At 35.5% G+C, this 22,157-nt stretch overlaps 1 protein-coding gene across 2 annotated transcripts in view; it reads right to left on the reverse strand.

The window, feature by feature from the left end:
* LOC133617293 (tensin-4-like) overlaps positions 1 to 21,458 on the reverse strand; it is a 50,724-nt gene extending 29,266 nt beyond the window's left edge. The window contains exons 1-2 of one of the 2 annotated variants that reach the window (XM_061977220.2): positions 21,425 to 21,458; positions 13,862 to 14,120 (exon numbers count right to left, since the gene is read on the reverse strand). In XM_061977220.2, the coding sequence (XP_061833204.2) occupies positions 13,862 to 14,099 (238 nt within the window). In that variant the 5' untranslated portion in view covers positions 14,100 to 14,120; positions 21,425 to 21,458. The remainder of the gene's footprint in view (positions 1 to 13,861; positions 14,121 to 21,424) is intronic. The other variant, XM_061977221.2, reaches the window with a different exon arrangement.
* Between the last annotated feature and the right edge of the window lie 699 nt (positions 21,459 to 22,157).

The raw sequence follows: 22,157 nt of genomic DNA on the forward strand, positions 1-22,157 counted from the left end.
GTTCTGCACACTCTTGGCATTCTCTCGATGAGCTTCAAGAGGTAGTCACCTGAAATGGTTTTCACTGCACAGGTGCCATAGTTTTGATCCCTTCAGTGACAATCTACAATGTAAATAGTCATGAAAATAAAGAAAACGCATTGAAATGAGAAGGTGTGTCCAAACTTTTGGCCAGTACTGTATATTATTGGATATTACACGTTTTACAAGGTGAACTATAAAACACAATTTATATAGTTTATAACACAGTATATTGACAAACATTGGATTACTTTTAGCATCTTAAATGCACAAAATGTATAAAGGTATAGATGTGTGTGTCCAACTTAAAGGAAACTACAGGCTGTCTTCTTCTAATGGATTTATTACAATCTTTGGCAAGCTAGGTAATGTTTGCTGTGGTCTGGAACAACATGGCACACAAACAACTATCTGGAATGCAGCCAATATTACATACAGATAATGTGTCATGAGACATGCAAATATAAATGATATACAAAGAGGATAAAAGTAAAGGATATTAAATGAGCTCAACTTAACCTACAAATGAGGTATAATGATGCAATATGTACATACAGCTAACCTAAATAGCATGTTTGCATTGATTAGCCATGCACTAGAGATGCGCGGTTTGCGGACACAACCGCGGAGTCCGCGGATTATCCGCGGGTCGGGCGGTTGAAATAAAAAAAAATTTGATTTTATCCGCGGGTCGGGTCGGGCCGTTGAAATTTAAAAAAATTAGATTTTAAATAGATTCAGGCGGGTGGCAGTTAAACCAATTGGGAAATATATATACATAGTTAAATGTTGTTACCCACATACGAAAAACGAGCAGGCACCTGCAGCATATGCCACAACAGAAGAAGAAGAAAAAAAGAGATGGCAACGCCGGCAGCATACGTGGTACGCGACAAACTAAAAAAGGGAATACTAAAGACCAGGGGAAAAAAAAGGCCAGAAAAGTTCAGCGTGGACTCGTTTTTATGAGATTGTAAATCAGGATGATAGTAATGCTGGCTACGTGATTTGCAAGAGCTGCGACGCTGTTTATGTCTACGACAGTCACAAAACCGGGACATCTAACATGGTGCATCACATTTGTGCAAAACCCCGAATCTCCACAAACACCGTGAGCATGAGCAGTTTCGTCCGCCGTGATCCCAGAAGAGTGCCACAGGATGTTAAAACAAGATAGAACGCAGCTGCCTGCAGCAGTTTGAGTGACGCGCGCGCTAGCACGCTTGGAGGTGCGCTCAGCGCGGCTCCCAGATGATTGCGCACTGGTGTGCGCCTGGGCCGTGACAGCGTGGCACGCATTGAATGTCTCTGCTCCATTGGATCAGTCTCCTTTCTTTAACAGGCAAAAGCTTTATAACCTCACTAATGCCTTGCATCGTCTATATTAGATATATAACAACGGGCGGGTGCGGGCAGGTGCGGTTTTGATTAAATGTTACTTCGGGTGGATGCGGATGGTTGACGACTTTTGTGATGCGGTTGCGGATGAAATAATTGCCTATCCGCGCATCTCTACCATGCACTGACCAAATATGCCTGATTCTCCACTCCAACAAGTCAATAACATCATCAAAGTGCACCTTATATCTGTTTATATTATTTTATTTTATTTCTGAATATTATTTATAATGTATTATTTATTTTTTTGTATATTTAATTGCTGTATTTGTAGATACTACTTTGTTTTTTTGCTGTTTCTTTCTTCTTTTTTTGGGGGGGGGGGGGGTTTGGTATGGTTGGGATATAAACAAAAAATATTTTGACATTTAGGGCAGACAACAGATGTATGATGTATGTGAATATGATGTAATGATAGGAGTGTCGGACGCTGGATGTCAATAAAAAAAATAAAAATAAAAATAAAAGAAAATAAAAGAAAATGCATTGAATTGAGAAACAAATAAATAAATTAAAAATATATAAATAAATAAAAGAAAAGTGCACCTTTGTGCATTTATGCACCGCACAAAACTTTTGGTGGACAAAATGAGACAAAGAAGGGGTGGAAGATTGTACATGTCAACAATCTGTTGCGTCACACTGTGGAGAGTTCAAGAACCGCCGAAATTAGTAGGACAAAACCACGTTCTCCAAATGCTCTTATTAATGAAGCAAAATGTACCAAACTGGTCCCCCGCATCCTATATTTTTATTTTGCAGATTGCAGATTTTTATCAATTATAATTTATTTTGTTTTATGTTTTGTATTTTGCTCCTTTACTGTACCAAAAACCAGTGTTGGGACTAACGCGTTACAAAGTAACGCGTTACTGTAACGCCGTTACTATCGGCGGTAACTAGTAATCTAACGCGTTATTTTTTATATTCAGTAACTCCGTTACCGTTACTACATGATGCGTTACTGCGTTATTTTGCGTTATTTTTTATGTAGTATCGGCTAGAAACTGAGAAGATCTGAGTGTTGCAGCGCTGCTGAAGAGGCGACAAAAAAGAGGCGCGCCGCGCGCTGTCTGTGTGTACGTGTGTGTGTGTGTGTGAGTGTGTGTGTGTGGGAGGGGGCGTGTCTGTGTCTACTATCAAGACGTCATGGCGAACCCCGAAGCCGAGTTTCTTAAAATGGAGATATTTTCAGTACGTTTCTTTTATCGACCACAAAGAAAAGAACATTTTAGTTGAATGTAAGTTTCAAATATGCTGAAACAGCGACAAAAACAACATGCTTCGACGAAGCTAGTAAAGAGACACACACTTCACCTCCACCTCCAACAGCGGCTGGATTTTAATGAGGCACTGCACACTGAAGGTACACACACTCTGTCAATTCTCTTATATACTCTTTCATTTTAAACTTTTAGAGTGTTTGATTATCACATCACTCTAAATGTTTAGACTATAAAGTTCACAAACCTAAAGAGGGATACTAGTGGGCCAGGCTAATATTTCCTTTTCTCTAAACTAAGTGGGGAAATGTGTAGAGTGTTCTGGGCTTCAGACATGATTTTATTTCACAATTCCTTGAGAAAACGCCTGGTTAGGCTTTATGTATGTAGTGTGTGCCTTTCTTGTTTTACAGCTATGTTGTTATTATGCTGTTTGTTACTTATGTATGTTAAGTTGCAGCTATTTAAAATAGTTTTGTCAATTTGTTCTGGTCTGAAACAAATTGGCCCTTTAAAACATATCTTTGTCTTTGTGTGTTGTATGTAGAGCACATTGCTTAGCAGAGTTCAGTGATGCAAATGCATGTCAAGTTGATCAACAGATTGTATTATTCTCCAGTGCAATAACAGTACTAAAATGAAGGCTAAAAGGGCATTAAATGGGGCCTTAAAAAAATATATATATATATATATATATATAAGTAACTAAATAGGTACTTTTCACAGTAACGCATTACTTTTTGGTTTAAGTAACTGAGTTAGTAACTGAGTTACTTTTGAAATAAAGTAACTAGTAACTGTAACTAGTTACTGGTTTTCAGTAACTAACCCAACACTGCCAAAAACAAACTCAACCCTGACCTTAAAACTGTTATTTTTTTATGTTCATAAACCAATTTTTAGCACTGTAAAGAAAAAAGCATGCGTAAAAAAATCTCTTTTACTTCATGCTTTGATTTTATATTCCCAAAAAGGGCTTGGCCCGTGTACACACACACAAAACAACTCCTGAAATGTTATCATGCAGGTCCCTGCCTGCACATCACAGGGGTAATCCGTCCTAACTGGATCGATGATAAAAAAAAAAAAAAATTTTAAAAACGGTGCACTTTTTCAACATCCCTGAAAGGGGTTCCAACTTGTTTTCTTTCCCATCAGGTTCTGCCTGCATCTCTAGTGTTGATGGAAACTATGGATTCCGTTTATGCACGCAGTAAAGTAAAAACTGTTGTCGTCAAAGTTAGGCAAAGTTGCATAACGTGAGCAATGTCCATATAAGGGCGACGGCACAATCTGCATGTTTTAGCTGGTTGGTACTGTTTTGCATTGCACTGTGCAATCCTGTATTCAGCACATTCGAGTTCAGTACATTTGCACGTTTCGGGCAGTTGTGCACATTTTCTATTGAAAGGTGTTTGCTTCCCTCAAGATTATGTCCACAGACATGCACAAAAAGGTCTGATTGCTCCATCTTCATTCAAAGCAAAGGCAAAGTGAATGCAACATACTTGATGTAGCCTCAGATGTTAAGGGTGTGGTTCATGGTCTGGGCAGAAGTCCCAGAGTCACTAAAGTGCAGCAATTACTCTTACAATAAAGTTAATTGCTAATAAAAAGAAAAAAATTCAACATGCTTTGTGGGATGGATCCTTAAAAGCCTACTGAAACCCACTACTACCGACCACGCAGTCTGATAGTTCATATATCAATGATGGAATCTTAACATTGCAACACATGCCAATATGCGTTAGCTTACTAAAGTGCAATTTTAAATTTTGCGTGAAATATCCTGCTGAAAACGTCTCGGTATGATGACGCCTGCACGTGACGTCACGGATTGTAGAGGACATTTTGGGACAGCGTGGTGGCCAGCTATTAAGTCGTCTGTTTTCATCGCAAAATTCCACAGTATTCTGGACATCTGTGTTGGTGAATCTTTTGCAATTTGTTCAATGAACAATGGAGAGCGCAAAGAAGAAAGCTGTAGGTGGGAAGCGGTGTATTGCGGGCGGCTGCAGCAACACAAACACAGCCATTCATTGTTTACATTCCCAAAAGATGACAGTCAAGCTTTACCATTGGCCTGTGGAGAACTGGGACAACAGAGACTCTTACCAGGAGGACTTTGAGTTTGATGCGCAGACGCGGTACCGTGAGTACGCATGCAGCTGCGGCTTCCAAACATTTGATCGCTTGCCCGTACGTGTGTGCCGCTATGTGCATGTCACGTACGTAACTTTGGGGACTTTGGGGAAATATATGTGCTGTATGAACTTTGGGGAGGTGAACGGTACTTTGGGCTGTGGGATTGAGTGTGTTGTGCAGGTGTTTGAGTTGTGGCGGGTTATATGGACGGGAGGGGGGAGGTGTTTGTTATGCGGGATTAATTTGTGGCATATTAAATATAAGCCTGGTTGTGTTGTGGCTAATAGAGTATATATATGTCTTGTGTTTATTTACTGTTTTAGTCATTCCCAGCTGAATATCAGGTCCCACCCGCCTCTCACAGCATCTTCCCTATCTGAATCGCTCCCACTCTTACAAATCTTTCATCCTCGCTCAAATTAATGGGGAAATCGTCGCTTTCTCGGTCCGAATCGCTCTCGCTGCTGGTGGCCATGATTGTAAACAATGTGCGGATGTGAGGAGCTCCACAACCTGTGACGTCACGCTACTCGTCTGCTACTTCCGGTACAGGCAAGGCTTTTTTATCAGCGACCAAAAGTTGCGAACTTTATCGTCGATGTTCTCTACTAAATCCTTTCAGCAAAAATATGGCAATATCGCGAAATGATCAAGTATGACACATAGAATGGACCTGCTATCCCCGTCTAAATAAGAAAATCGCATTTCAGTAGGCCTTTAAAGATGGGTTGTCATTTTTAGAGATGTCAAGTGTTTGATTTTTTAAAATCAGATTAATCACACTCTTGAACTAATATTATTTGCTTGCATGAATATTTGGATACAAATTGAATTTGGTAGTCAGGAACGTTTTTTAAATATTTTACCGAACTGATTTGCTCAAAATGTTGGTGCCAGTAAGAACTAAGTGCACATCTTAAAGTAATAATATAGCAGACAAGGTAGAGATGTACAGTATATGAATAGGTAATGTAATAAAGACAACTTTACATGGTGCATTTACTCGTCCTTAGTTTAACCCAGGGGTCGGCAACCCAAAAATGTTGAAAGAGCCATATTGGACCGAAAAATACAAAAAACAAATCTGTCTGGAGCCGCAAAAAATGAAAAGCCGTATATAAGTCTCATAATGAAGGCAACACATGAAGTAAGTGTCTATATTAGTGTGGAGGGGGGGCGTGGCCTGCGGGCCTGCCGCGGAGCGGGGTGTGCAAGGACCGGCCTCGAAGACATCGGCAGGCGAGTAGATTTCCCCAGCTGGGCCTTGTTATCTAATCACCTCGTTGCCCTTATTAGCAGCAGCCGTGACGAGAGACGCGGTTGGGAGTCGTTGGTGAGCCGAGACATGAGCGCGAGAGACGTTTTGCTGGGAAGCAAAACCAGACTGCTTATGAAAATAAAAAAGACTTGTTACCTCAGACTACCGGGCTCACGGAGGATCTTTGTGTCAGGAGAACCCACGGGAGGGCAACCGCCACAATTAGCTATAATAGCCTACTATCAAAATGACTATGTGTCACAGGCTGAAGCAAATCGTCGTTGACGGAAATGTGGAAATTTTATATTTATTCTACACATTTTTACAACATTAGAAAGCATTAGTAAATCAGAGGCTACTCAGAAGGTGAGATAAATCCTGGAAATTACTGTCTTTTAACGGCCAAAGGTATAGATGTGTGTGTCCAATTTATAGGACACGGCAGGCTGTCTTCTTTTAATGGATTTATTACAATCTTTGGCAAGCTAGGTAACGTTTGCTGTGGTCTGGAACAACATGGCACAGAAATGCAGCCAATATTACATACAGATAATGTGTCATGAAATATGCAAAACTAAATTATATACAAAGAGGATACAAGTAAAAGATATCAAATGAGCCAAATATACCTACAAATGAGGCATAATGATGTACATATAGCTAACTTAAATAGCATATTAGCATTGATTTGCCATGCACTGACCAAATATGCCTGATTAGCACTCCAACAAGTCAATAACATCAACAAAGCGCACTTTAGCGCATTCACGCACAGCACAAAGCTTTTGGTGGACAAAAGGAGGAGTGGAAGATTTTACATGTCAACAAACTGTTGCGCCACAGTACACACTATGGTGGGTTCAAGAACGGCCAAAATTAGTAGGACAAAACGAAGTTCACCAAATACTCATGTAAAACATATTAAACAGTGGGCTTTCTAATAATTGGGGTGTCATGTTTGTACTGAACAAAAAACATACTAAAACCAAAAAATATTTTTCCATCCGTCTTTTTCCCATTTTTAATCAATTTTTAAAAATAGAATATAATAGAAAGTACTTTATTGATCTCTGGGGGAAATTCAGCACCATAGTTCGCTCACAATAGACAAAAACAATTAGGTATTTTTTACATGTGAATAATATAAATACAGTCTATTATGCAGCATTATTCACATGTGAATAATATAAATACAGTCTATTATACAGCATTATTCACATGTGAATAATATAAATACAGTCTATTATACAGCATTATTCACATGTGGATAATGTAAATACAGTCTATTATACAGCATTATTCACATGTGAATAATATAAATATAGTCTATTATACAGCATTATTCACATGTGGATAATGTAAATACAGTCTATTATACAGCATTATTCACATGTGAATAATATAAATATAGTCTATTATACAGCATTATTCACATGTGAATAATATAAATACAGTCTAATATACAGCATTATTCACATGTGAATAATATAAATACAGTCTATTATACAGCATTATTCACATGTGAATAATATAAATACAGTCTATTATACAGCATTATTCACATGCGAATAATATAAATACAGTCTATTATACAGCATTATTCACATGTGAATAATATAAATACAGTCTATTATACAGCATTATTCACATGTGGATAATGTAAATACAGTCTATTATACAGCATTATTCACATGTGAATAATATAAATATAGTCTATTATACAGCATTATTCACATGTGGATAATGTAAATACAGTCTATTATACAGCATTATTCACATGTGAATAATATAAATATAGTCTATTATACAGCATTATTCACATGTGAATAATATAAATACAGTCTAATATACAGCATTATTCACATGTGAATAATATAAATACAGTCTATTATACAGCATTATTCACATGTGAATAATATAAATACAGTCTATTATACAGCATTATTCACATGCGAATAATATAAATACAGTCTATTATACAGCATTATTCACATGTGAATAATATAAATACAGTCTATTATACAGCATTATTCACACGTGAATTATATAAATACGTTATACATTTAAGTACAGTCAAAAGGAACATATGCATTATACAGTCCAAAATGCACCAGGGAGCCACTAGGGTGGCACTAAAGAGAAAGCCACTCGAAAGCCACGGGTTGCTGACCCCCGGTTTAACCAGTTGTTTCAACAAATGTAAGCCATTTTTCATTTTGTTGGAGCAGTTGGATCGGACTCTTTTTTTTTCGTGAAAACTACCCGTAATGTGCTCTGGACCGCTGGCTGGGGATCGCCGGAAGCCGCCGTACTTATTAGATGGTGCCGAGTGTCTGAATACGTGAGTTTTAGGTGAAAAGGGGAAAAAATGAGCCACAGAGCTAGCCTAAATCAGTATCATGTTTACAATAAAATGCTAAAATGTAGCATGTACGGCGTGGCGCAGTGGAAGAATGGTCGTGCGCGACCCGAGGGTCCCTGGTTCAATCCCCACCTAGTACCAACCTCGTCATGTCCGTTGTGTCCTGAGCAAGACACTTCACCCTTGCTCCTGATGGCTGCTGGTTAGCGCCTTGCATGGCAGCTCCCTCCATCAGTGTGTGAATGTGTGTGTGAATGGGTAAATGTGGAAGTAGTGTCAAAGCGCTTTGAGTACCTTGAAGGTAGAAAAGCGCTATACAAGTACAACCCATTTATCATTTATTTATGTGTGCTAACGATAGCATGATAACAGTCAGCATGTTTCATATACCAAGTTATACGAATCAAAGGTGTATGGCTGCGGGAATAGAAAAAAAAAGTGTAAAAATAGATGAAAAAGTTAGCAAGCCTAAGTTAGCTTTCTAGCATGCTATCGTTTGCATGCTAACAGTTAACAAGTGTCACATACCAAGTTATATGACTCTGGGGTCTGGGCTAAACGGTAGCAAAAGTAACTCAAAAAGTTAGCATGCTAATAGTAACATGCTAGCATGCTAACGTTAATATGCTAAAAGTTAACAAGTGTCACATGACAAGTTATATGATTTTAAGGTGTATGGCTGGGGAATTAAAGAAAAAATATAATATTTAGCAAAAAAAAGTTAGCACTTTAATGTTAGCATGCTAACAGTGAAACGGGGAAAAAATTAGCCACAGAGCTAGCCTAAATCAGTAGCATGTTTACATTAAAATGCTAACACGTAGCATGTGTGCTAACGATAGCATGATAACAGTCAGCATGTTTCATATACGAAGTGTATGACTGCGGAAATAGAAAAAAAAGTGTAAAAATGGATGAAAAAGTTAGCGAGCGTAAGTTGCTATCGTTCGCATGCTATCAGTTTACAAGTGTCACATATTATTACATATCAAGTTGTATCACTCTGGGTGAAACAGTAGCAAAAGTAGCTCAAAAAGGTAGCATGCTAATAGTAACATGCTAGCATGTTAACGTTAACATGCTAGCATGCTAACGTTAACATGCTAACAGTTAACAAGTGTCACATACCAAGTTATATGATTTTAAGGTGCATGGCTAGCGAATTAGAGAAACAAGATTACATTTAGCAAAAAAAAAGTTAGCACTTTAATGTTAGCATGCTAACATATCGAGTTATATCACTCTGGGTGAAACGGTAGCAAAAGTAGGTCAGAAAGTTAGCATGCGAATGGTAACATGCTAGCATGACAACGTTAACATGCTATCATGCGAACGTTAACATGCTTGCATGCTAATGTTAACATGCTAACAGTTAACAAGTGTCACATACCAAGTTATATGATTTTGAGGTGTATAGCTGGGGAATTAAAGAAAAAAAAATTAATTTAGCAAAAAAAAGTTAGCACTTTAATGTTAGCATGCTAACATATCCAGTTATATCACTCTGGGTGAAACGGTAGCAAAAGTAGGTCGAAAAGTTACCATGCGAATGGTAACATGCTAGCATGATAACGTTAACATACTATCATGCAAACGTTAACATGCTAGCATGCTAACATTAACATGCTAACAGTTAACAAGTGTCACATACCAAGTTATATGATTTTAAGGTGTATGGCTGGGGAATTAGAGAAAAACAATTACATTTAGCAAAAAAAAAAGTTAGCACTTTAATGTTAGCATGCTAACATATCAAGTTATATCACTCTGGGTGAAACGGTAGCAAAAGTAGGTCGAAAATTTAGCATGCGAATGGTAACATGCTAGCATGATAACGTTAACATGCTAGCATGGTAACGTTAACATGCTAGCATGCTAACGTTAACATGCTAACAGTTAGCAAGTGTCACATACCAAGTTATATGATTTTAAGGTGTATGGCTGGGGAATTAGAGAAAAAAAGATTACATTTAGCACAAAAAAAAGTTAGCACTTTAATGTTAGCATGCTAACATATCAAGTTATATCACTCTTGGTGAAACGGTAGCAAAAGTAGTTAAAAAAGTTAGCACGCTAATAGTAACATGCTAGCATGGTAACGTTAACATGCTATCATGCTAACGTTAACATGCTAGCATGCTAATGTTAACATGCTAACAGTTAACAAGTGTCACATACCAAGTTATATGATTTTAAGGTGTATAGCTGGGGAATTAAAGAAAAAAAAATTAATTTAGCAAAAAAAAGTTAGCACTTTAATGTTAGCATGCTAACATATCCAGTTATATCACTCCGGGTGAAACGGTAGCAAAAGTAGGTCAAAAAGTTACCATGCGAATGGTAACATGCTAGCATGATAACGTTAACATGCTATCATGCAAACGTTAACATGCTAGCATGCTAACATTAACATGCTAACAGTTAACAAGTGTCACATACCAAGTTATATGATTTTAAGGTGTATGGCTGGGGAATTAGAGAAAAACAATTACATTTAGCAAAAAAAAGAGTTAGCACTTTAATGTTAGCATGCTAACATATCAAGTTATATCACTCTGGGTGAAACGGTAGCAAAAGTAGGTCGAAAATTTAGCATGCGAATGGTAACATGCTAGCATGATAACGTTAACATGCTAGCATGGTAACGTTAACATGCTAGCATGCTAACGTTAACATGCTAACAGTTAGCAAGTGTCACATACCAAGTTATATGATTTTAAGGTGTATGGCTGGGGAATTAGAGAAAAAAGATTACATTTAGCACAAAAAAAAGTTAGCACTTTAATGTTAGCATGCTAACATATCAAGTTATATCACTCTTGGTGAAACGGTAGCAAAAGTAGTTTAAAAAGTTAGCACGCTAATAGTAACATGCTAGCATGGTAACGTTAACATGCTATCATGCTAACGTTAACATGCTAGCATGCTAATGTTAACATGCTAACAGTTAACAAGTGTCACATACCAAGTTATATGATTTTAAGGTGTATGGCTGGGGAATTAGAGAAAAACAATTACATTTAGCAAAAAAAATTTTTTAGCACTTTAATGTTAGCATGCTAACATATCAAGTTATATCACTCTGGGTGAAACGGTAGCAAAAGTAGGTCGAAAATTTAGCATGCGAATGGTAACATGCTAGCATGATAACGTTAACATACTAGCATGGTAACGTTAACATGCTAGCATGCTAACGTTAACATGCTAACAGTTAGCAAGTGTCACATACCAAGTTATATGATTTTAAGGTGTATGGCTGGGGAATTAGAGAAAAAAGATTACATTTAGCACAAAAAAAAGTTAGCACTTTAATGTTAGCATGCTAACATATCAAGTTATATCACTCTTGGTGAAACGGTAGCAAAAGTAGTTTAAAAAGTTAGCACGCTAATAGTAACATGCTAGCATGGTAACGTTAACATGCTATCATGCTAACGTTAACATGCTAGCATGCTAATGTTAACATGCTAACAGTTAACAAGTGTCACATACCAAGTTATATGATTTTAAGGTGTATAGCTGGGGAATTAAAGAAAAAAAAATTAATTTAGCAAAAAAAAGTTAGCACTTTAATGTTAGCATGCTAACATATCCAGTTATATCACTCTGGGTGAAACGGTAGCAAAAGTAGGTCAAAAAGTTACCATGCGAATGGTAACATGCTAGCATGATAACGTTAACATGCTATCATGCAAACGTTAACATGCTAGCATGCTAACATTAACATGCTAACAGTTAACAAGTGTCACATACCAAGTTATATGATTTTAAGGTGTATGGCTGGGGAATTAGAGAAAAACAATTACATTTAGCAAAAAAAATTTTTTAGCACTTTAATGTTAGCATGCTAACATATCAAGTTATATCACTCTGGGTGAAACGGTAGCAAAAGTAGGTCGAAAATTTAGCATGCGAATGGTAACATGCTAGCATGATAACGTTAACATGCTAGCATGGTAACGTTAACATGCTAGCATGCTAACGTTAACATGCTAACAGTTAGCAAGTGTCACATACCAAGTTATATGATTTTAAGGTGTATGGCTGGGGAATTAGAGAAAAAAAGATTACATTTAGCACAAAAAAAAGTTAGCACTTTAATGTTAGCATGCTAACATATCAAGTTATATCACTCTTGGTGAAACGGTAGCAAAAGTAGTTAAAAAAGTTAGCACGCTAATAGTAACATGCTAGCATGGTAACGTTAACATGCTATCATGCTAACGTTAACATGCTAGCATGCTAATGTTAACATGCTAACAGTTAACAAGTGTCACATACCAAGTTATATGATTTTAAGGTGTATGGCTGGGGAATTAGAGAAAAAAGATTACATTTAGCACAAAAAAAAGTTAGCACTTTAATGTTAGCATGCTAACATATCAAGTTATATCACTCTGGGTGAAACGGTAGCAAAAGTAGGTCGAAAATTTAGCATGCGAATGGTAACATGCTAGCATGATAACGTTAACATACTAGCATGGTAACGTTAACATGCTAGCATGCTTACGTTAACATGCTAACAGTTAGCAAGTGTCACATACCAAGTTATATGATTTTAAGGTGTATGGCTGGGGAATTAGAGAAAAAAGATTACATTTAGCACAAAAAAAAGTTAGCACTTTAATGTTAGCATGCTAACATATCAAGTTATATCACTCTTGGTGAAACGGTAGCAAAAGTAGTTTAAAAAGTTAGCACGCTAATAGTAACATGCTAGCATGGTAACGTTAACATGCTATCATGCTAACGTTAACATGCTAGCATGCTAACGTTAACATGCTAACAGTTAGCAAGTGTCACATACCAAGTTATATGATTTTAAGGTGTATGGCTGGGGAATTAGAGAAAAAAGATTACATTTAGCACAAAAAAAAGTTAGCACTTTAATGTTAGCATGCTAACATATCAAGTTATATCACTCTTGGTGAAACGGTAGCAAAAGTAGTTTAAAAAGTTAGCACGCTAATAGTAACATGCTAGCATGGTAACGTTAACATGCTATCATGCTAACGTTAACATGCTAGCATGCTAATGTTAACATGCTAACAGTTAACAAGTGTCACATACCAAGTTATATGATTTTAAGGTGTATGGCTGGGGAATTAGAGAAAAAAGATTACATTTAGCAAAAAAAAAAGTTAGCACTTTAATGTTAGCATGCTAACATATCCAGTTATATCACTCTGGGTGCATCGGTAGCAAAAGTAGCTCAAAGAGTTAGCATGCGATTAGTAACATGCTAGCGTGCTAACGTTAACATGCTAACAGATAGCTTGTTTCACATACCTAAGTTATGTGACTGCAAGGTGTATCGCTGCAGAATTAGAGAAAACGGTGTACAATTTGAAAAAATTTAGCACTTTATTGTTAGCGTGCTAGGACGCTAACAATAAAGGTGAGAAACGCAGGGCCCGCCACCGTGTTTTTGGTGTGCACGCAGTCCTACTGTACCTGAAGCTGGTCTGATGCAGGTGTGGTTTTTGTTGACCTGGATCGGGTCGAAGTCCGGATCCAGTTCCCGCATGAGCTGGTTGAGATTGTCCAGGGAAATGTCGAGGCCCAAGTCGTTGCGGTGACTGCTGGAACACTGGGTGATGGTCTCCTGCTCCGGGTTCAGACATATCGTTTGACCCACCCTCAGAACGTGATTGGGTATCACGTGGGACATGCTGTCAGCGATGGGCTTCATGTTAGAAGGAGCGCTCACAATCTTGTGGAACAAGGCAAGACATGGACACAATGGGAAAATGTCAGTTCCACTCTATTCACTGGAAATATTGTATTCTTTTTTTAATGCATACGCCGATTTACGCCTGGAGTCGAACATTTGCTTGCATGCAGAACGGCCCCAGCCTATGAACATTACATCGACACACCCAAGACAATGGGCATATACACACAAACACCCCACGCCTTCACCACCGCTAGGCCCCCTTAGGAGCCCAGTCTAGATTGTATTTTTTGACTCATCTTCTTCCCCAGCGTTTTACCTTTTTCTTATCTTTTGCGGGGCGCCTCGTGGCAACCCATCAGCCTTCCTGTTCTGTAACCCTGTACACTGTTTGTTTGTCTAATCTTGAACGGGTTTGTGCTGAAAACATAGTTTCGTTGTACTTGTGCATTGACAATAAAGTCCTATCCTATCCTATCCTAATGTAACTACTGGAATTATTTTTTTTCATCTGACCTCACATGGACAAAAGATAAGACCTTCTGGAGGAAAGTTCTGTGGTCAGATGAAACAAAAATTGAGCTGTTTGGCCACAATACCCAGCAATATGTTTGGAGGAGAAAAGGTGAGGCCTTTAATCCCAGGAACACAATCCCTACCGTCAAGCATGGTGGTGGTAGTATTATGCTCTGGGCCTGTTTTGCTGCCAATGGAACTGGTGCTTTACAGAGAGTAAATGGGACAATGAAAAAGGACAGTTGGGTCTGGGGCACAGTTGGGTGTTCCAACAGGACAATGACCCCAAACACACGTCAAAAGTGGTAAAGGAATGGCTAAATCAGGCTAGAATGAAAGTTTTTAGAATGGCCTTCCCAAAGTCCTGACTTTAAATGTGTGGACAATGCTGAAGAAACAAGTCCATGTCAGAAAACCAACAAATTTAGCTGAACTGCACCAATTTTGTCAAGAGGAATGGTCAATAGTAATAAGAGTTGTAGAAATTATTGGAAACTGACATCAAGTGTATGTAAACTTTTGACCACGAATGTATATCTTTTGTACTGTAAAGTTCAAATGTGAATGACAATAAAAATAAGTCTTAGTCTATTATTTAAGTAACCACAAAGACATTGTTAGGTTCGTGGAATTTATGTTTTGGTGTCGCCAAATTCAATTGTTGGTGAATAAATCCACGTTTTTGTTTGTTGGAAAATAGAAATGCATGGTTGACGGCCACTAAGCATCCCATCAGGCATCATCCAGTACAATAAGAATTGTTGAATTAATGCATTTTTGGTGAATTAAGCAAAGTTTCCTTTAGTTTGACTTGATCACATATTCAATAAAAAAAAACTATTTAAAAGATTATTTTAACTACCAAGACAACTAAAAAAAAAAGGGATGTCCCCCCTTACTAAAATTACACTCTATTGCATTTTTTTTTAGATATTTACATTATTCTTTTTGCCACTACACTTGAAGTTCAATTTTTTTTTTTTTAAATCAAGACAATAATAATATTAATTCACACCTTTTTACTCAATGCTGTTCAGGCCATGGGAGGACTAAAATTAAATGAATTCATATATTTTTCTGTATATTCAGTGATATTTTAATGGTGACACAGCACAGTCCTGTCACACAAATTATGATTTTTTTTATTTTTTTTAAAGCTATTTGTTTAATTTCCGAATACAAAACGTTGTTGTTACATTGTTATGTGCCAAGTGTCAACATGCTATTAATATATGCCCTGCTATGTTTGATGTATTTGCTCATTCAATTTTTGAAAACTCTCTCCTGTTACTTTCAGTCCTGTTACTCAAACGACTCAATCGTTGACTTAGGAACCTTGTCAATAATTAAATAAAGTTCCCTGAAATGGGCCAACACACCTTTTGAGTAGTTCAATATAATGTATGTATTTTTTTTTAAATTTAAGTTGAAAAAAAGACAGAAAAGTAGGTTTATTTTACAACAAGCAAACAACTCATTTTACATTTAATTAACGTAAATTAAAGTAAATTGTGTGACAATTAGGGAGGTCAAAAATGATATTTGCCTTTATTAATGTATATGTTTTTAATGTATTTATATTATTCACATGTGAATAATGCTGTATAATAGACTGTATTTATATTATTCACATGTGAAAATTGCTGTATAATAGACTGTATTTATGTTATTCCCATGTGAATAATGCTGTATAATAGACTGTATTTACATTATTCACATGTGAATAATTCTGTATAATAGACTGTATTTATAGTATTCACATGTGAATAATGCTGTATAATTGACTGTATTTATGTTATTCACATGTGAATAATGCTGTATAATAGACTGTATTTATGTTATTCACGTGTGAATAATGCTGTATTATAGACTGTATTTACATTATTCACAAGTTAATAATGCTGTATAATAGACTGTATTTATATTATTCGCATGTGAATAATGCTGTATAATAGACTGTATTTACATTATTCACATGTGAATAATGCTGTATAATAGACTGTATTTATATTATTTGCATGTGAATAATGCTGTATAATAGACTGTATTTACATTATTCACATGTGAATAATGCTGTATAATAGACTGTATTTATATTATTCACATGTGAATAATGCTGTATAATAGACTGTATTTATGTTATTCACATGTGAAAAATGCTGTATAATAGACTGTATTTACATTATTCACATGTGAATAATGCTGTATAATAGACTGTATTTATATTATTCACATGTGAATAATGATGTATAATAGACTGTATTTATGTTATTCACATGTGAATAATGCTGTATAATAGACTGTATTTATGTTATTCACATGTGAATAATGCTGTATAATAGACTGTATTTATGTTATTCACATGTGAATAATGCTGTATAATAGACTGTATTTATATTATTCACATGTGAATAATGCTGTATAATTGACTGTATTTATGTTTTTCACATGTGAATAATGCTGTATAATAGACTGTATTTACATTATTCACATGTGAATAATGCTGTATAATAGACTGTATTTATGTTATTCACATGTGAATAATGCTGTATAATAGACTGTATTTATGTTATTCACATGTGAATAATGCTGTATAATAGACTGTATTTATATTATTCACATGTGAATAATGCTGTATAATTGACTGTATTTATGTTTTTCACATGTGAATAATGCTGTATAATAGACTGTATTTACATTATTCACATGTGAATAATGCTGTATAATAGACTGTATTTATATTATTCACATGTGAATAATGCTGTATAATAGACTGTATTTACATTATTCACATGTGAATAATGCTGTATAATAGACTGTATTTATATTATTTGCATGTGAATAATGCTGTATAATAGACTGTATTTACATTATTCACATGTGAATAATGCTGTATAATAGACTGTATTTATATTATTCACATGTGAATAATGCTGTATAATAGACTGTATTTATGTTATTCACATGTGAAAAATGCTGTATAATAGACTGTATTTACATTATTCACATGTGAATAATGCTGTATAATAGACTGTATTTATATTATTCACATGTGAATAATGATGTATAATAGACTGTATTTATGTTATTCACATGTGAATAATGCTGTATAATAGACTGTATTTATGTTATTCACATGTGAATAATGCTGTATAATAGACTGTATTTATGTTATTCACATGTGAATAATGCTGTATAATAGACTGTATTTATATTATTCACATGTGAATAATGCTGTATAATTGACTGTATTTATGTTTTTCACATGTGAATAATGCTGTATAATAGACTGTATTTACATTATTCACATGTGAATAATGCTGTATAATAGACTGTATTTATGTTATTCACATGTGAATAATGCTGTATAATAGACTGTATTTATGTTATTCACATGTGAATAATGCTGTATAATAGACTGTATTTATATTATTCACATGTGAATAATGCTGTATAATTGACTGTATTTATGTTTTTCACATGTGAATAATGCTGTATAATAGACTGTATTTACATTATTCACATGTGAATAATGCTGTATAATAGACTGTATTTATGTTATTCACATGTGAATAATGCTGTACAATAGACTGTATTTATGTTATTCACATGTGAATAATGCTGTATAATAGACTGTATTTACATTATTCACATGTGAATAATGCTGTATAATAGACTGCATTTATATTATTCGCATGTGAATAATGCTGTATAATAGACTGTATTTACATTATTCACATGTGAATAATGCTGTATAATAGACTGTATTTATATTATTCGCATGTGAATAATGCTGTATAATAGATTGTATTTATATTATTCGCATGTGAATAATGCTGTATAATAGACTGTATGTATACTATTCACATATAAATAATGCTGTATAATAGACTGTATTTATATTATTCACATGTGAATAATGCTGTATAATAGACTGTATTTACATTGTTCACATGTGAATAATGCTGTATAACAGACGTTTTTTATATTATTCACATGTGAATAATGCTGTATAACAGACTGTATTTATATTATTCGCATGTGAATAATGCTGTATAACAGACTGTATTTACATTATTCACATGTGAATAATACTGTATAATAGACTGTATTTATTTTATTCACATGTGAATAATGCTGTATAATAGACTGTATTTATATTATTCGCATGTGTAATTATATTATTCACATCTGAATAATGCTGTATAATAGACTGTAATTATGTTATTCGCATGTGAATAATGCTGTATAATAGACTGTATTTACATTATTCACATGTGAATAATGCTGTATAATAGACTGTATTTATATTATTTGCATGTGAATAATGCTGTATAGTAGATTGTATTTATATTATTCGCATGTGAATAATGCTGTATAATAGACTGTATTTATACTATTCACATATAAATAATGCTGTATAATAGACTGTATTTATATTATTCACATGTGAATAATGCTGTATAATAGACTGTATTTGCATTGTTCACGTGTGAATAATGCTGTATAACAGACGTTTTTTATATTATTCACATGTGAATAATGCTGTATAACAGACTGTATTTATATTATTCGCATGTGAATAATGCTGTATAGCAGACTGTATTTAAATTATTCGCATGTGAATAATGCTGTATAATAGACTGTATTTACAACATTCACATGTGAATAATGCTGTATAATAGACTGTACTTATAGTATTCACATATGAATAATGCTGTATAATAGACTGTATTTAAATTATTCACATGTGAATAATGCTGTATAATAGACTGTATTTATATTATTCACATGTGAATAATGCTGTATAATAGACTGTTTACATTATTCGCATGTGAATAATGCCGTATAATAGACTGTATTTATATTATTCACATGTGAATAATGCTGTATAATTGACTGTATTTATATTATACACATATGAATAATGCTGTATATTAGACTGTATTTATATTATTCACGTGTGAATAATGCTGTATAATAGACTGTATTTATATTATTCACATGTGAATAATGCTGTATAATAGACTGTATTTATATTATTCACATGTAAAAGTGTTTATTGTCTATTATGAGCGAACTGTGGTGCTGAATTTCCCCCAGGGATCAATAAAGTTCTTTATATTCTATTATATTCTACTAACTTTTACGTGTATGGCAGTTACAGTAGGAATGTTATTTGAAACATTTTTATTTGTACAGTTATTACATGTTTTATGATGATGACAGTTTTCAACTGGATCTGACTCCAGTCATTGATGTTAACCACAGTCCTGGATTAGACTGCCTTTGAGTTCAGACTATATTACCTGTACTGTACTGTACTATCCATGCATGCATGTAATACCATGTACAGTATGCCCCTAAGCAGTGGTTGTTTAGCTATGGACCACACAGGCAATTACACCAAGAAAAATATTAGTATTTATTTATTTGACTTGGTGCCCTCTACAGGCGGTATACCACATGAAGTCTGGCGAGCTTGAGTCCCGTAGCGAATGGTCAAATGCAAACTTGCTTGAAGGAAGTGCTCTTTGATTTGCTCATAGCCGAATACAGTGGTGGTCAAAAGTTTACGTACACTTGTGAAGAACATAATGTCATGGCTGTCTTGAGTTTCCAATCATTTTTACAACCCATATTTTTTGTGATAGAGTGATTGGAGCACATACTTGTTGGTCACCAAAAAAAAAATTCATGAAGTTTGGTTCTTTTACGAATTTATTATGGGTCTACTGAAAATGTGAGCAAATCTGCTGGGTCAAAAGTATACATACAGCAATGTTAATATTTGGTTTCACTGCAATAAGGCGCTTTTGGCAGCCATCCACACGCTTCGGGTTGAACTATAGACTACTCCACTTGACAAAATTGGTGCAGTTCAGCTAAATTTGTCGGTTTTCTGACATGGACTTGTTTCTTCAGCATTATCCACACGTTTAAGTCCGGACTTTGGGAAGGCCATTCTAAAAACCTTCATTCTAGCCTGATTTAGCCATTCCTTTACCACCTTTGACGTGTGTTTGGGGGTCATTGTCCTGTTGGAACACCCGACTGCGCCCAAGATGATTTTAGGTTGTCCTGAAGAATTTGGAGGTTAATCCTCCTTTTTCATTGTCCCATTTACTCTCTGTAAAGCACCAGTTCCATTGGCAGCAAAACAGGCCCAGAGCATAATACTACCACCACCGTGCTTGATGGTAGGTATGGTGTTCCTGGGATTAAAGGCCTCACCTTTTCTCCTCCAAACATATTGCTGGTTATTGTGGCCAAACAGCTCAATTTGTGTATATCCTGCAACATATGATCATTTTCCCGCACCATAATGTGCCATCTGGCAACACTGCCCACCCAGCACAAAATCTCACTCTCAGCCCCATCAAAAGGGAGTGTCTCGCATTGAATTCCCGCTAAGTCTGAGTAAACAGTCGACTATATTATTGAATGCCCTACGATGAGGGGACAAAAAAGTGTGTAATATTCGGAGTCATCAGTCCGGCTCACTGAACGTCTCGACAGTCCATTGAAGGTAAGGCGTGGTTCTGAATGAGTCACTTGTGAGTGATGATTTATTGCTGGCTGCCATGACTACACTAAGTGTTTTCCTACAATACACAACAAAAACATAACAAATCCCTTTTCATATTTCCATATAATTTTTGTGAAGATTGAACAAAAACAGTAAATCCCTTTTTTATAATCATATGAAGCCAGTTTGGAAAATAATAACCACTAAGGCTCATATAACTAACTTGTATTTGGAACTTACTATGAAATATGAGGTATAAAAATATAAAGTTATTTAATAAATCTTAAAGTGGTCTTACCTTCTTTTCTTGCAGTGGCGACTCCACATGCAAAGCTGATATGTTTTTACTTGGACTCTGCATGTGTTCATACTTTTATTAGACCTTCCCAACCCTTTTCCCTGTCAGCCTATCAGCTTTAGGAGGTTACCAAGCCCTGCGGGCATAAAGTTATGATGTCATTTCAGCCTGTGTGCATGTTATGCTTGCACCAAAGAGTACACTGCAAAAAGTCAGTGTTCAAAAACAAGCAAAAAAAAGAAATACAAAAATGAGGGGTATTTTACTTGAACTAAGCAAAATTATCTGCCAATAGAACAAGAAAATTTGGCTTGTCAAGACTTTCCAAAACAAGTAAAATTAGCAAACCTCAATGAACCCAAAAATACAAACCCCGTTTCCATATGAGTTGGGAAATTGTGTGAGATGTAAATATGAACGGAATACAATGATTTGCAAATCATTTTCAAGCCATATTCAGTTGAATATGCTACAAAGACAACATATGTGATGGGTTTTTTTGCAAATAATCATTAACTTTGGAATTTGATGCCAGCAACACGTGACAAAGAAGTTGAGAAAGGTGGCAATAAATACTGATAAAGTTGAGGAATGCTCATCAAACACTTATTTGGAACATCCCACAGGTGAGCAGGCAAATTGGGAACAGGTGGGTGCCATGATTGGGTTTAAAAGTAGATTCCATGAAATGTTCAGTCATTCACAAACAAGGATGGGGCGAGGGTCACCACTT

Source organism: Nerophis lumbriciformis, linkage group LG16 (genome assembly GCF_033978685.3).
Source record: "Nerophis lumbriciformis linkage group LG16, RoL_Nlum_v2.1, whole genome shotgun sequence".
Taxonomy (NCBI): domain Eukaryota; kingdom Metazoa; phylum Chordata; class Actinopteri; order Syngnathiformes; family Syngnathidae; genus Nerophis; species Nerophis lumbriciformis.